Source organism: Lathamus discolor, chromosome 5 (genome assembly GCF_037157495.1).
Source record: "Lathamus discolor isolate bLatDis1 chromosome 5, bLatDis1.hap1, whole genome shotgun sequence".
NCBI classification, from domain to species: domain Eukaryota; kingdom Metazoa; phylum Chordata; class Aves; order Psittaciformes; family Psittacidae; genus Lathamus; species Lathamus discolor.
In genome coordinates, this window is record NC_088888.1 from 112,170,414 (window position 1) to 112,186,102 (window position 15,689).

At 56.8% G+C, this 15,689-nt stretch overlaps 1 protein-coding gene, 1 long non-coding RNA gene and 2 other non-coding genes across 6 annotated transcripts; 1 reads left to right on the forward strand and 3 right to left on the reverse strand.

Moving 5' to 3' along the window:
* Nucleotides 1-426: 426 nt before the first annotated feature.
* Nucleotides 427-13,497, reverse strand: TMEM214 (transmembrane protein 214). Its single transcript, XM_065682066.1, has 17 exons — nucleotides 13,178-13,497; nucleotides 12,642-12,847; nucleotides 10,751-10,901; nucleotides 9,833-9,967; nucleotides 8,447-8,529; nucleotides 7,588-7,693; nucleotides 6,512-6,593; nucleotides 5,105-5,206; nucleotides 4,854-4,995; nucleotides 4,423-4,514; nucleotides 4,264-4,312; nucleotides 3,716-3,829; nucleotides 3,273-3,390; nucleotides 2,752-2,848; nucleotides 2,357-2,525; nucleotides 1,168-1,319; nucleotides 427-932 (listed from the first exon to the last, which is right to left on the reverse strand). The coding sequence occupies exons 1-17, from the start codon at nucleotides 13,317-13,319 to the stop codon at nucleotides 806-808; spliced, it is 2,067 nt and encodes a 688-aa protein (XP_065538138.1). The 5' UTR covers nucleotides 13,320-13,497; the 3' UTR covers nucleotides 427-805.
* Nucleotides 13,498-13,817: 320 nt separating this feature from the next.
* LOC136016031 (U1 spliceosomal RNA) lies at nucleotides 13,818-13,981 on the forward strand. Its single transcript, XR_010613473.1, has one exon. It is a non-coding gene; the product is annotated as a U1 spliceosomal RNA (small nuclear RNA).
* On the reverse strand, nucleotides 13,961-15,545 carry LOC136015722 (uncharacterized). Of its 3 annotated transcripts, none has more exons than XR_010613311.1 (3): nucleotides 15,214-15,545; nucleotides 14,992-15,093; nucleotides 13,961-14,625 (listed from the first exon to the last, which is right to left on the reverse strand). It is a non-coding gene; the product is annotated as an uncharacterized LOC136015722 (long non-coding RNA). The 3 variants fall into 3 exon arrangements; XR_010613310.1 differs by having other exon boundaries at nucleotides 14,988-15,093; XR_010613309.1 differs by lacking the exon at nucleotides 13,961-14,625 and having other exon boundaries at nucleotides 14,667-15,093.
* Nucleotides 15,402-15,565, reverse strand: LOC136016025 (U1 spliceosomal RNA). Its single transcript, XR_010613467.1, has one exon. It is a non-coding gene; the product is annotated as a U1 spliceosomal RNA (small nuclear RNA).
* Nucleotides 15,566-15,689: the final 124 nt, after the last annotated feature.

Sequence of the window (15,689 nt, forward strand, 5' to 3'; positions counted from 1 at the left end):
ATACACGTACATGTACATAAAACCATGTGTACGTGCACCCATGTGCGTAAGAGCACATGCATAGGCACACATGTACGTGCACACAGGCACACCCATATACATGGGCACAACCCCCAATACATACACATACATGCGCACACAGAGGCACATACATCTGTATGTATACACTCCCACAGAAATATATACATACATGTATAAATACAAATATACACACACATCCATACAAACGTGTGTACATAAAACACACACACACACTCACTGACTGTACCTGATAGGGGCGGGTGTTGAACTCAACACCAGCAACCCCCCAAATCACTGTCCTGCTGCCCCAGCGCCCCAACCAGGACCCAGGGCCAGGGAAGGGGCGGCCCCAAAGAGGAATAAACCGGGCATGGAGTAATTAAAATGAAAAGAAAAAAACTAATATAGAAATCAGTCCAGTTCATTGACCTGTGGATAGTGGGGGGGAGTATCCACACCCCATCCTTTGGTGCAGGTAAAGTACAGGGGGGTGTGGGCCACTTGCCCTGTTAAGACCAGGAGAAAGGGACAAGAAAAACACCAGAGATAATTCACAGAGCGTGGGAAACCTCCTGGGGTGTTTCCTCACCCCAGGAAAAAAAAAAAACAACCCCAAAACCTCGCCTGTAAGCCCTGATTTGAGTCCAAAGTCCCCACGTGCATTGCCTTCAGCCTCTCCATCCCACAGCCAACCAAGCTGTACTGGAGATACTTCTTGGTGCATCTGTTCTCCTTGGTGGCAAGGAGACAGCAAGACCGTATCGCTGCCCCTCCAGGTATTGGATCAGTGTCCAGAAATCATAGCCAAGGCCCAGTTTTTGACAGCTACAGTTGTGTTTTGCAGATAAACCCAAGAAGAATAGGTAAAGCTCATCAGGTGTTCTCTCACACAGTCCCACGACACTTCTCCACTGGAAAAGCAAGGAGAATAAATTACAGGCAGCAGTGGTGACCCAGCCCCAGCGTCACAAGCACAGGATGGGTACAGGAGCCCCTCAACACAGTGCCACATCCCAGACTCTTCAACAGATCCAGATGAGGAGCCACCCCCCACCTGGACCTAGATTGGCCCCTGCTATGGCAGCAGAGGCTTACTGGCCACCCCACGGGGTGTCCCAGGGGGAGCAGAGGGGCAGGGATGCTCACTTGCAGGAGTCGACACAAGACTTCCAGCCCTGCTCCAGCGCTGCAGCCATGCACTCCAGCAGCGGCAGCAGGCAGCTCCGCACCAGGAAGAGCAGCAGCTCTCTGACACACTCAGCAAAGTGCAGCAGGGACTCTGGGAGCTGGGCTTGGAGCTGTGGGAGCAGAGAGATCGGTGTGGGTTCAGCACCTATCAGGATGTGCTGAACTGAGCTATCCCCTGACCAGCTGGACACTGCACCTCTTCTCTGTCAGCTGCAGCTACCTGTGCTCTGTGGGTGCCAAAGTGACTCTCCTTCCACCAAACTGCTGATATTCAGGGAGCTGGTGAGTTACCTTTGAGACCTCCTTTGCAGGGCAGCAGTGCTCAGGTCACCCTCACCCCACAGCCACCCCCACCAGTGGACTCTCAGCTGATGGACAGCAGTGCTGACAGAGATGTTGCTGTAATGGTTCCCCTTCCTCACTGAGGGTGCTGGGTGTCTTGTCAGCCATGGGACAGGCTGATGTAGGTGACAAACAGCACTGCCCTCACAGCCTGGGTTGTGAGGTGGTGTGTGGCACCACAGAGGGGTCACAGTGGAGGGAACTACAGAAATCCTTCAAAAGGGAACATTGTGAAGGAAAATGGGGCTGGCAATGGAATGTGATGTCTACAGCAGTGCTAAGGAGGTCACAGAATGCACCTCTTGAGTGTGCAGACTGAAGGGTGAAAGCTGTGCTCAGCTGAGCTACTTCCTGTGTGGGCTGGGTAAGAGTTCTGGATTTGTAGGAACATAGCATGTCTTTTTGCAAGGGTCTGTAGTGATAAGTCAAGGGGTAATAGCTTTAAAGTGACAGAGAGGACATTTAGATGAGCTCTTAGGCAGAAGTTGTTCCCTGTGAGGGCGGTGAGGCCCTGGCACAGGGTGCCCAGAGAAGCTGTGGCTGCCCCATCCCTGGCAGAGTTTAAGGCCAGGTTGGACGGGGCTTGGAGCTACCTGGTCTAGTGGAAGGTGTTCCTGCCCATGGCAGGGGGTTTGAACTGGATGAGCTTTAAGGTCCCTTCCAACTCAAATCATTTTATGGTTCCTTATTTGGGCCTCTCCCCCCACCTCCTGTTCCCTACACAGGCTCTTCAGCCTCACCAGCCCCTGCAGGTTGCAGCCACATGGGCATTCTTCATCCCTTCCAGCTGCTGCGGCATCCTTACCCACTCCACAATGCAGGGCAGGCTGTGGTGGACCGAGGAGAGCAAGCAGGAGCACTGCTCGTATGTGTATCGTGCCGCCTCACAGCTCTTCATCCAGAGCAGCTCCAGCTGTGGCTGCAGGACAGCGGCTGCCTGGGAGCTGTAGACAGGCAGAGTCTGCTCCAGCCACCTGTAAGACAGCAGTGGGCACTGGATGACAGCAGCGCCAGTGGCTCCAGCACCACCAGCAGAGCCACAGGGGCACACGGGTGCCCGGAGCTGCTGCCACAGGCCAAGAAAAAAGGAGAGCTTGAGAGCTGGGTGGAAGCGCCTCCCACAGGGATCACTCTGTGCTGTGTCAACAGCCTCACACCCACCAGACACGCACACTGCCATCCGGCACCAGTGCCACTGACCTGTAACCCTCAAGGCAGCAGTAGGAGACCTTCTGCCAGGCTTGCTGCAAGGCTGGCAGGATACCAGACGAACGGAGCAGGCGAGCAGAAGAGGAGGCTGGGGGAGACAAGAGATACTCCCTCAGGAACCCTTCAGCCTGGAGCTGCATGCTGTCTATCCCCAAGGCACTTCTCTGGAGACACACAACTTCAACTACTCTGCAAAAGGTCTCAAGATGCTCCAAGATGGGATGAAGAGGGGCAAAAACTCCCAAATGGAGAGAAAATCTGGCTCAGAGCAACCCTGGGAGAAACCCTCCTGACAGGGGACAGGCAGGGAGATCTATTTCTACAGCCTGACGAGAGTGTCTGGATAAACACAGCCCACCCCATTCAAAGAGCAATGGGGCACATGGCTCAAGGGCAGCCAAAGGCACAGACGTGGGATGATGATCAGGCTGTGGAGAGGCTTCGCTTAAGAGAACGTTCAAGTTTTGTTCCCCAGGGACACTCCTCCACATGGAGCAGAGCCACAGCCTTACCCTGGAAGGAGCCGTGCGTCCGGACATCGTGCAGGAGGAAGCCAGCCACAAAGACCAGGAGGATGAGCAGCAGCCGTGACCAGGGGAAGCCCCGGCCCTTCATCTTGTGCAGCAGCTCCTGGGCAGGGGGAGGATGAGACCCCATCACCACGTAGCTCTCAAGACTGGGGAGGCTCTTGCATAGCCACACTTCCCTCCAGCAGCACTGCCATGCTCGCCGCTGCTCTCACCACCCACCCCAGGCTTCCCAGTGGAAACCAGTGTCATCTGCTGCGCAGCTGGGAGGATGGACCAGGGCCAGCACCGTCTGTCCCTGCTGAATCCTGTGCATGCATCGCTGCGGGGGCCCTGGTCTGGTGCGTGCTGGCAGGAGGAAAGGCCAACCACAACCCCAGCACAGAGCTGAAATCTGGCCTCTGGCTGACACCCGTCCCATCCCTCACCTTGCAGGCAGCATCACAGGCGGCCACGTCCTGGTTACTGCTGGCCCCTCTTGGCGCCAGCTCCTCATTTGTTACTTTGAACGAGCGAACCGTCTCCTCCAGTGACTGTCGCACCTTGGGGAGAGCAAGAGCGGCATCACAGCCCCACTCACACTGAGCTGGCGGCACCACAGGGGCTGCAGCTGTGCTGCTCCTCTGGGAGATGCTAAGCTGCAGCCAGTGTGACCTCCCTGCTCCTCACAGCACCGGAACAGCGAGGCCTAACAGGGCTGTATCTGGAATATCTGAACCCAGACAACAAGTGGAGGGAATGGGGCAATAAACACCTGCCTGTGGATGGCACATCACCTCATTCCTGGAGCAAGTGCTGGCTCTCAAGCTGGCGGGCATATGCCCCCACACCAGCCAACCCGCTGAGCTGCTGGAGCAGTGCTGGGTGGGCACACGCAGGTCCCATGGGGACACTGCTGGTGCAGGCACCTCCTGCAGCAGCACAGGCACGTTCTCTCCCCACCCCAGGCAACTCCTCTGACACATCTCAATCCTACCTTTTGGCTGCTGCTGTCCCATGACTCCAACAGATGGTTCAGAAGCAAACTATGGGGGAAAAGAGAACCCAGGGCTCAGTCAGGAGCATTGAGAAGCAATTTCATATGTTCCTGAATGCCAGCAGGTTGTTGCTGGCCGTGCTCAGAGCATGAACGGACCTGGACTGGGAGAGGTGTTTGGTGTACAGCTGCCTCCAGACGCTGAAGCTCAGGGGGTCCAAGCTCAGACACTGGTTCATGGAGGTCAGGAGCTGGGAAGAGCACAGTAGGTTTCTCCACCTGATCCAGGACACACGTAACTTGGTCCACCATATCTGGCACACTGTGCTGCAGGCTGTACACCAGCACAGCTGACCACCCCCAAACCCTGCTGACTCACTGCTCTCATCCCAGCCAGCTTCTGGGGCACTGAACCACTCATGGGTCTGACATTCCCAGCCCCTGGCTGCAAGCAGCAGGAACCCTGCGGACTGCCATCACCATCCTTGCCTCGTGCCTGGCTTTGCAGGCCCTACCCAAGCCTCCCTTCCCAGGTGCCTGTGACATGCAGAGACCAGCGGTCCTGTGGTGCAACCCTCCTCAGGGCTCACCTCTTTTTTCATGCCAGGAGGACAGCCCGGCGTAGCTCGCGAGAGGAAGGAGGGGAAGTAGGTGTGCAGCACTGCCTCTGGCTTCGCACCAAATGCCAGCACTTTCAAGCGAGGGTAGAGCCGCTGCAGCTGCTCCTGCAGGCTGATGGGAGAGGGCACCGGGGCTGTGGAGACCAGGGTCTTCACCCCATGGCACAGCCTCGCAGGCAGCACAGCCTGTGCTGGGGTGCACTGAGGGGGAACCATCTTACCTGGGTGGCAGTGAGTTATTGGGCATGAAGGCAAAGTCCAGGAGGGGGAAGAAATCCTTGGGTCCGATCATACCAAAGCCTTTGGTCAGATTTGGGTGCATCCTGTGCAGTAGAAACAAACCCCATGAGCTGTGACATATACGTCAGGGCAGAACACAGCCTGGGAGGGAAGCACTGCCCTCGCCAAACCGCAGCGGTTCTCCACAGCGGGACACCCGGGTGGGTTCTGGCCACCGTTGTCATCTGCCTTCGCTGCCACTCAGGGACATCCTGCCCAGCCAGTGGTGGGTGCCAGGCCCAGGGCTTCCCCACCCTGAGAGATTGCAGGCGAGGGAGGTCTGGCAAGCTGGCAACTGGGATTGCCCACTAATGAAATGCAGGCGAAGAAGAGAAACCAGATTATAAAAAAACTAATTAAATAAAAGTTCAGAATGATTGGGATGAGCTGTGAAGTCTGGCTCAATGCAGCTCCACAAAGTCCTCCAGCAAAACCAAACACAACATTCTTGGTACAGTGAAGCAGAAGAAAAAAAACCCAAAACCTTAAATAAAACCTCTTGAGCCATTTGGAAGGGCAGTGGTAACCCCTCCATGCTCTGGCCTTGTCCCATCTTCCCATCAGCTATCTGCACTGTGTGGCACTGGACTTTCTTCCACCGTGGGTGCCAGAGCCACCGGCTGCTCTCAGCTGCACAAAGGACAGCGAAGCCATCTGTCCTGACCCTTCACCAAGCATCGCCTCCCTTCTCCTCGCAGGGAAAAGCACGCCTGCCTGCAGTGGCGGGTGCTGCTGGCACCTCTCACTGCAGCAGGGAGCCTCAACATGCCCGTGCTCTGCAGGAGCTGGTGGCAACAGGGCACAGACACCACCCGCACTCAGAGCGGGAGCTCCTGAGGGCAAGCACTGAGGCGTGCAGGCACAAGAGAAGCCTGTTCCTGGTACAGGGTGCCCTGAGCTGGAGCCACGGGGCAGCCCAGCCACTTGTCTGCCTCGTGGGGTGACCTGAGCCAGCCAGGGAAGGGCTCTGCTCCCCGCCTCCACCACCTTGTTTTAGGAAAAGCACCACCAGCAGCAGCAGCAGCGAGGAAACCTGTGCACTGGCATTTCCTTAGAGCCTCTGCAGAATCAGCAGCCACCAAAGCACCCAACACCATCAGGAGTCACTGTGAGGGCTGCTTGAATGCCAGCATACTGGGCAGCAACCTGACAACAGAGACAACTGACCTGCATGGCCAGCGGACCCCAGCACACACACCCATTCACGCGCGCTCTCCTGCATGCCCACTCAGGTTTCTTCCAACATCACGATGCAGACACAATCACACTGCATCCAGCAGCCCAGGTGTGTGTTTGTTTCTCTTAACAGAGACCCACCCCCCCCATACTGAAAGCAAGGTGTAACTCACATTAGCAGACGGTCCAGATAGGATACGGCATACGGGGAGAGAGACTTGATCCCCAGCACCGGAAGCATGACACCAAGCCACACTGTGGGAGAGGCAGCAGTCAGACTAGGGCTCAGGAGGGCTCCTGCCATGCCCCTAGTGACACTGAGTGCTTCCCCGGTCCATAAGCAGCAAACAAAATGCAGAGGAACACTCAAGATGCCAGGACAGCAGCTGTGTTTGAACCCAGGACAAACCACCCCCCCCCATTTCCCCACTCAAAACACCCGGCAGACAACTAGACAGACAGATGATCCCCTGGGAAGGGCTCCAGGGCAGCTGCACTATCTCACCTGCTCTGCTCACAGAGGAACGGCACAGTAGCACGCTCCCCGGACTGCCAGGCTCCTCCTGGGATCCAGCGTTTTCCCTGTTCTAGCAGGGAAAAACGCTCTCCAGAGACAAGGTACAGTTTCTGTCCATAAGGCCAGTTTCTGTCACCACACAGAGGCCACCAAGGCTTGGCACGAGATCTGAGCTCGCCCTTCTGTAAGCAATGTGCTCCTTGCGACATCTCCAGCCTTCCCAAGAATAATTAACCACTTTCACGCAGCTCTTCACCACGCTCAGCACCAAGTGTTTAGGCCCCTATAAACGCTCTTCACAACCCCTGTGCGGTGGCGACCAGCCTGTAACACATGTGGCTAAGGACCAAAGCCACGCACAGGGTGTAACGAGCAGTCGGTACTACCAAGCAGTGTCACACATGACACACCATGCATCAAAACCTAACCCAGGCCCTGCAGTGTGGGGGACACCACTGCTCATGGCCCTGGTGATATAACTCAGTGATATAAAGGACTTTTCCAACCTACGTGATTCCATGATCCTGCTCTCAAATGAGCATCTGGCTGTGCCTGCATGAGGAGGCAGCTGCAGGTCCCTCTGCAGCACTTCCGTGTTTTGAAGTGGACCCCACAACTGAGCAGTAACACCACTGGGAGCAGAGGCATGTCAGCAGTATAGGGGCTGCCCTGGTTTTCATCCTGCTCCCCAAGATGGGGAGCCCTGGGGGGGATGAGTGCGGGGGCTCTCACCTTTCAGTCCCTCGTGGAGATCTGTGAATCCAGCCTGTCCCAGCGCCCAGAGCACAGTGAGGCATTTCACTGGCTTATTCTGGTGGGACCGCAACACCTCCAGGTACTAGGGCAAAGACAAGACACATTAGTCAGGAAGAGCCTCACCCCGTCCCCCCACAACGCCACCGTGAACAGGCCTGCAGGCACATTGCTGGTGGGGTTGTCAGTGCCACAGGACCAGGGCAGCTGCACTGGGCCCTGGGCTGTGCAGCCTGATGAAGAGGAGCCCTTGGACTGGGACAGGGCAGAGGCCCCAGCCGCCCAGGAGGGACCCTCAGGTAAGGCCAGGAGCTGTGCCAGAGCCCCAAACCCCAGCTCTTCTCAGAGGGAGCAGAGCTGCCAGCACCATGCAGCAGCCGAGTCACAGCAACAGCCATCACCCACTCAGCTGTTCGCTTCAAAGGAGCAGGACCTCAGAGACCCTCACTCCAGTTCCACGGCTGCCCAACTGTGTCCTGCTCCTCTGAGAGTGGCAGAACAGGAGCACCAGCTTTGGATGACGTTTTTAAAGAAGACACAGCAGGACACTGGTGCTTACAGCAGCTCTGGCACATGAGAAGGAGAGGAGGCGCTGGAGATACTGTGCTTGTATCACTGCACGTGGGATATGAGCACAGGGAAGAAAGGGCTTTGTATGTGGGACAACCACGACAGCTCTCAAAGGAATTCCAATTAATGGGAATGGATACCCATCACCTGGCTACTCCAGGTCCCTCTCAAAGGAATTCCAATTAATGGGAATGGATGCCCATCATCTGGCTACTCCAGGGGACTCTGGGGCAGGAGGAGGAGCAGCACCACCAGGCATCCCGCTCACCTTGCCCAGGTTGGTCGTTGCGATCTTGGGCCTGTCCAGAAGCACAGCCTGGATGCAGATCCTGTACCCGTGCAAAGACTCCCCTGAAACAGAGCATATGAGGGCCCTTCTCAACCACAGCACTTCCAGTGCCTCCCTCCCACTGTGATGCTCCCTGAACATGGTGGGGGACCTCCCCTTGCACAGACCTGCCCAGCTCCATGGCTAATCAACTCCAGACCTTACCACAGTGCCACGGGTCGTGCTCCCCACTCCACCCACTGCTGAGGATCCCCCCCCCTAGGGCTCCAGGCTGCAGGGGAAGGACAGACCCCACTGACCCTTGGAAACCGATCAGTAGCTTCCTAAACCTGCTGAGGCCCCAGCTCTGCCCTCCAAAGCAACAACAGCAGCAGGCATGGTAACCAGCACCATCACAGCCCCAAGTGTGGCCCCTTCCAAGGGCTCATTTACCCCTTGTTCATGCTCAAGAGAGAAAGAGGGTTCAGGAACCTCCCTGGTTCTCAGGTGCTGTGGGGCTGACGCAAGAGCAGCAGCAGAGGCCAGTGCAGCCACAGCACCCGGTGAAGCCCCTCAGTCCTTCCCCTTGCAAGCCTGACCCTGTGACAGCTCTGCTGACAGCCAAGCACCTGCCTGAATTACACACAGATGCAACTGCCATTTCGATCGCTGGGGTTCTGATATGGAAACAAACCTGTTGGAATGGCTGGTGGCCTCATGCACAGAGCCAGGGCCTGGAGACAGGCAATACGTGGGTGCTAAAGCTACTGACAGCCAGCAGCGTGGTGGGGATGTACTGAAATGGGTGTTTAGGGTTTCTGTCTGACACTGCAGGACGTTGCTGTCATTCAGAAACCTGCTTTTGGCTGCCAGCACTGCTGGGCATCTGCGTGCTCTGTGCTCAGAGGGCAGGATCAGCGGCCTGTTCCCACACAGCAGCTTGGATGGGACCTGTCACTGTACAGGAGACACCCTCAACTGCAGAACAGTGACACACCAGCTTGTGTGACCACAAGCCTATAAAGGCCTTGTTTTAAAAGCTGCAGCAACACACGCCACAATGTGAAAGCCCTCAGAAAGGCACCTTCCACCACACACGCTTCAGACAACCCACAACAGCAGCATGCCAGGCTCTTATCTCATCCCCTGCTCCAGCTCAAAACTCCACAGCTTCAGCAGCATTGAGCACCACAGCCCCGAGCAGGTTGGGCAGGAACTGCCCCTCACTGCTCACGAGGTGCACAGGAGGATATTACAACAGCTATCACAATAGGCAGCAAGAAGCAGTGGCATTCCTGAGCTCGTGAAACCCCAGCACCAGATGGCCACACTAATGGAACGCAGCGGGTGTGCTAGCGCTCCAGACCTGCACCAACCACCTCTTACCTGGGGTTTTGTCCAGCTCCTGCAGCATGGTGTAAACGCAGTGGTCAAAGAACAGCTCCAGCACACTGGACGACCGTCCCAGCAGGGATCTAATGATGTTCCTGAGCTCCTTGCTCACGAGGCAGTAAGGGTAGTCTGGAGCCAACACAAGAGAGTAGGAAGAGTTTAGCAAGAGACATTTCATGAGACTTTTAGCTACAGCTGCTGAAGCTGGCCCAGAGCATAAGGAGGTCACAGAGAAGCTCCTTGTCCTCCTACACAGTCAACAAGTGATTGCTTCCTCAGTTATTCTGTGTTAGACAAATTCCCACTCAGCGCTTGTCAGGACACCCCTGAAATACTGTGCTTACTTTTGGTCCCCACTCTACAACAGAGATGTGGACAGGCTGGAAAGAGTTCAGAAAAAGGCCACAAAGATGATCCAAGCATTTGGCAGCCACGTGAGGAAAGGCTGAGAGAGCTGGGCTTGTTCAGCCTGAAGAAAGGTCTGGGGAAGCCTTGGAGCAGCTTTTAGTGTCTAAAGGTGCTAACAAGAAAGCTGGAGAGAGACTTCTGACAAGGGCCTGTAGGGACAGGACAAGAGGGAATGGCTTTAACCTGACAGAAGGGAGATTAAGATTAGATTTTAGGAAGTTGTTCCCTGTGAGGGTGCTGAGATGCTGGCACAGGCTGCCCAAAGAAGCTGTGGTTGCCCCATCCCTAGCAGTGTTCAAGGCCAGGTTGGACGGGGCTTGGAGCAACCTGGTCTAGTGAAGCTGTCCCTGTCCCATGGCAGGGGGTTGAAACTGGATGAGCTTTAAGGTTCCTTCCAACCCAAACTACCCTATGATATCACATTATCGTCTGTTGAGTCAAGGACACGGTTTTGTGTCTTTCCCACTCCCAAATCCCTGCAGTGGGGCAGGTTCATGCACTGACCGTGAGGGTGCTGGGTGAGCATGGGGTCGCTCCGGGGTGTCTGCAGCTTGTAGTTGAGGTAGCTGGCCAGGTCCTTCACCCAGACAGACGGGTTCTCGGGGAACACGCTCTGGCTTTTAGCCAGCTCCTTCTGCAGGTCTGCCAAGTCAAGCTGGAAATGACACGCAAATTCAATACAGGATACACAGAACTGAGCACAAAGCATGGGGAGAAGAAAGTTAAATTCAGGTCCAAAGGGGCTGCTGGACTTGGAGGAAATCACTCCCCTCATTCATCCCAAGAACGCTGCCCTTCCCACAGAGAAAACCCCAGCTGTCTGCCCCAGTCCACATGCTGTTCATATAAATGGGAGCACTGGGCTGGAAACAGCATTTAATTTGGTACTGGAAACATATTTTCTTCAGATTAGCAAAGACTGCTAACAGGGAATAACACAACCTGTGTGGGGAACTGCAGGTACCCGCTGCTGAAAGAGCTGTGGAAAGAGAGTGGAAAGGTCAGAAGGATGGGCACGGCACAGGAATGAGCTCCTCTCCCTTCTTGGAGCCACCCCAGGACATGCCAAGGCTTTCCTGCACTCCACCTTCCTGCCGGCTGGGAGAAGCCAGCACCATGCAAACTGCCCAGGAGCACACTGGCACTTTCAGAGGCTGGTTTGTGGCAGGAGGCAGCTCGAGGCTGCAGCTCCATGAGGCTCAGCCCCACGTTATTCTGGTGCAGGTGGTTTGTGTCAGCACCGTTGGGCAGCTCTGCATTAAGAGTCCTGGAGGGAGCAAACAGACCTACCTGACCTGCCATAGACAAGCCACAGGTACAGACAGCAGCTCACAGCCCCTCACTTTCCTTCTCCTACGCTGTCCCTCATGGAACACACATATTGCCTGCTTCTAAACCCAGATTAGCTGCAAGCTCACAGGGACAGACACCATGTCCCCACTTCAGAGAGTTTAGGAGGTGAAGCACGACTCAGACAGATGTTTGAGGTTTCACAGTCCAACATTTCTGTACACAGGGGATTTCAGCTGTGGCACGCTGTTAAATCTGAGCTAGGCCCCTTTTGCTGCGGGTTTACTTCAGCAAGCATTTTGAAAAGAGAAATAAAAAAATCCAGCTGCTGCTACACAATAAAAACCTAAATGATGCTGTCAGCAAAGCTCATTGAGCAACAGTCGCACAATAACTGCTGAGCTGAGCTGAGCAGAGCAGTTACAGATCAGCCACGCTTTGGTCCAGGCCACAATCCTTGAGGAACATCTGCCACCACACAGAGAAATAACAGAAGCTAATTCTAAACCTAAAACCCTTCCCTGCTCAGCCATCACAGAACAGGTGGGATGAAGAGAAACGAGTTCTGCAGATTACTCCGAGAGGTGGGAGCAAGAAAGTCTCCCCAGGACCTCAGCCGGTAGGACAGGGAGGATGTTTTCTCAGGATTTCTCCTAGACAGCAGACAGGGAGTGGGTGAGAAAAGAAACCAGAAATTCCTTTCCAGCCACCTCCCATCCTTCTGTCTCCTGCCTAAAGCAAAAGCACAACTTCAAGCACAAGGCAGATCTCCAGGGCCAGCGTAGTGCTTGCCAAAGCACCGAGCACCATCTGCTCTGCTCCCCCAGTGAATGTGACCACTCTGGGATGCAGCTGATGGCAGTGATCCCCTCTGCACGTGTTCAGCAATCCAGGGGTCTCCCAGCACAGAGAACCCATGAACCAAAGCAGGCATCACTCTCCCTGTACCGTATTCAAGAACGCCTCAGGCACGCAGGGTTTTGATCCCAAAGCAGTGGCTGCTGGAATGATGGCTGGCCTCACGTAGGGAACAATGAAACCCTGAGCTTCAGCTCTGCTAAGATGGGTTAGGTGCCCGGGTGTGCAGATGGCCAGGGACACTCACAGCTTTTAGGGCTTCCTCCAGTGAGTGGCATTTGCCTGGTTTGACCACAGTGGCGTTCACTGATGGCTTCTTTGCGCTCTTTGCTGCATGCTGCTTCCGGTGCTGCTGCTCGGGTGCCACAGCAGGAGGGACCTGCTCCTTGTTCTGCTTCTTCAGCACCCGCTCGAAGCCCAGCTCAAAGATGGTGTCAGTTGTGGCGATAGGTGCTGGAAGAAAAGAGAAGATGAGAGAAGGCTCCATAGGGAGCACTGACACATAGGACAAGGGACACAGGGACAGTCCTGAGTCCGGCCCCCAAGGGAAGGCGTGTCGGGCCCACCCCAGTCCCACAGACAGCAAGAGCCCCCGGGACTGGGCCGCTCGCCACAGCCTCACTACACGGACATAGGGGAGAAACACGAGGCCCAAGACCGGCCCCGCACGGGATCAGCCAGACCCCGTCGGGAGCCACGGAGCCTATAAACAAGCCCCTCACAACCCGCCCAAGTCCTTCCCGCACCGGGCCCAACGCACACGCGCAACCCCGCCGCTCTTACCGGCCAAGGGCAGAGTGCGGCCGGCGTTGGCCTCACCGAGGGCGCGGCGGTTGCCGGGGCCGCCGGCAGGCCGCCTGCCCTTCCGCACCACCTCCCACCGGCCGCCACCGGCCGCCACCGCGCCTGAACCCGAGGCCGCCATCTAACTGGAAACCGGGAAGAGACAGCGCCGCCGGGGGGGGCGGGCCCAAAGCACCGGCGAACCCCGCCGATAGCCGCGGCCGCGCACACGCTACCACCGCAGCGGCTGCCACGTCTCCGCCCCGCCTAGTCACGTGACGGGCAAAAGTCCCGCCTCGACGGGGCGGGGCCAGCACACACACACACACACACACACACCCCCCCATCTGGTTGCCCTGCCCTCCGACGAGACCCCTCCCAACCCACTGCGCGGGCCCACAGGAGGCGGTGCTTTTCTATAGGAGGCGTGCCCATGCAAATGAGCACCGCGAGGCATCACGGGACACCCGCGACACAGAAACACCCCCGTGGGCTCGGGCGCACGCGGCGGCAGAAAGAGGGGTGCGGAGCGCGCGGGACCGTGCGGGGCGCGTGCCGCGTGCCGGTAGCGGCGGGCGCGGTGTCCGTGAGGTGCGTGTGTGTCGTGCGGCGAGGGGCGGTGGGTGCGCGAGGGGCAGGCATACTTACCTGGCAGGGGAGACACCATGATCAAGCAGGTGGTTTTCCCAGGGCGAGGCTCATCCCTTGCACTCCGGGTGTGCTGACCCCTGCGATTTCCCCAAATGCGGGAAACTCGACTGCATCATTTGTGGTAGTGGGGGACTGCGTTCGCGCTCTCCCCTGGTCCAAGCGGTTCAAGAGCAGAGAGGACGAGGGCAGCTCCCGGGGGCCCGCACGAAGAACGGGAGCAGCCGCTCACGCGTGTGCTCGGGACGTGCTGCGGGTGGGAGCTCCCCGAGCAGTTTGCGCACCTCGAGGGCGCTGGCACCCGGGCAGGGCCGGTTCGGTTCCGCGCTCTGGGTAAGACGGGAGCTGACGGGCTGAGCGCCGCGCAAACTCCCTTTCCCCCGTGGGCCGGGGCCGCGCGTGAGCGTCCGGTTACCGCCGACATGGGAATGGGGCCGAGGGGAGCGGAGCCCTCCCGGGCTTGCGGGGCCCAGCACTGGACACAGGATTACGGGTGCGGGCTCAGCAGTGCCAGCGCAGGGGGATGATCACTGCCCCGGCCCTGCTGCCGCGCTATTGCTGACACAGGCCAGGATGCCGCTGGCCAACTTGGCTGCCTGGGCACAAGCTGCTCGTGTTCAGCAGCCGCCAGTCAGCGCCCCCGGGTCCCTTTCCGCCGAGCAGATTTCCAGGCACTCTTCCCCAAGCCTGTAGTGTTCCACGGGGTTGCTGTGACCAAATGCAGGACCCGGCACTTGGCCTTGGCGAGCCTCGCACCAATGGCTACAGCCCGTCCAGATCTCAGAACTGACCCACACTGACTGAAACAAGGGGGACACAAAATCACAAAATGGAATATATAAACCTTTAGAATCAGTTTTAAGTAATGTTAAGTTTGATGGCTTTGTAACAGTAGCAATGGAAAATTACTGAAGTGCACGATACATAGAAAAAAAAATAGAGTGCAGCTAGAGAATACAGTGAGCATTCTTGTACAAGATAAATTGTTATAGTTGACAGAGTTTTAAGAAAAACAGTCTAGAGGAACAGGACACAGGGATAAGGAGTATCTGGGAATGGCAGGTGTCCAGGATGGGCTACAGTTAAACTAACTGATAAGTAGGAGGATAGGAGGATTATTATGTCTCCTGTGCTAACGAACCAATTAAACTGGTATGAGCACCTACTGCGCATGCTCCAAAGGCTGCCAGAAGTGATGAAGATTGTTGGAAGAAGTAAACGACCCTGAGAGACCACCACCACAATTCTGTACGCATGAGCAGAACTTCCTGGAAAATGACGTAATGTACGTATGCCCAGGGACTATATAAGGACGGCTTGTGGAACAGCAGAGACACACGTTGGGAGGAGCTCTCCCCCGTGTCTCCCGGCGCCGCAATAAAGAATACCTGCTTGTCAGCTTGAAAACTTTGCTGGCAAGTTTGTTCCTGGAGTTTCCTCCGAATCAGGACAGACATCGGCTCTTCGTCAACTGTCGCGTCCTCTCAGCCTACCGAACGTGTCAGCACCTGCAGCAACCCCAGCACCCAGCTGCGCGCACCGCCCCACGTCCTCTCTGCTCTTGAACCGTTTGAACCAGGGGAGAGCGCGAACGCAGTCCCCCACTACCACAAATTATGCAGTCGAGTTTCCCGCATTTGGGGAAATCGCAGGGGTCAGCACACCCGGAGTGCAAGGGATGAGCCTCGCCCTGGGAAAACCACCTGTTTGATCATGGTGTCTCCCCTGCCAGGTAAGTATGCCTGCCCCTCGCGCACCCACCGCCCCTCGCCGCACGACACACACGCACCTCACGGACACCGCGCCCGCCGCTACCGGCACGCGGCACGCGCCCCGCCTCCTGCCGCCACCAACGCGCACCTGC

Bases quoted from the DNA above. Each gene is read 5' to 3' on its own strand.
- TMEM214 (XM_065682066.1), bottom strand. From the start codon at position 13,319: ATGGCGGCCTCGGGTTCAGGCGCGGTGGCGGCCGGTGGCGGCCGGTGG. The intron at 9,968-10,750 runs GTCAGTGCATGA...TGTTGGCTCCAG, and splicing joins GCTCACCCAGCACCCTCACG to ACTACCCTTACTGCCTCGTG. The intron at 3,830-4,263 runs GTAGGATTGAGA...GCTCTCCCCAAG, and splicing joins GGGACAGCAGCAGCCAAAAG to GTGCGACAGTCACTGGAGGA.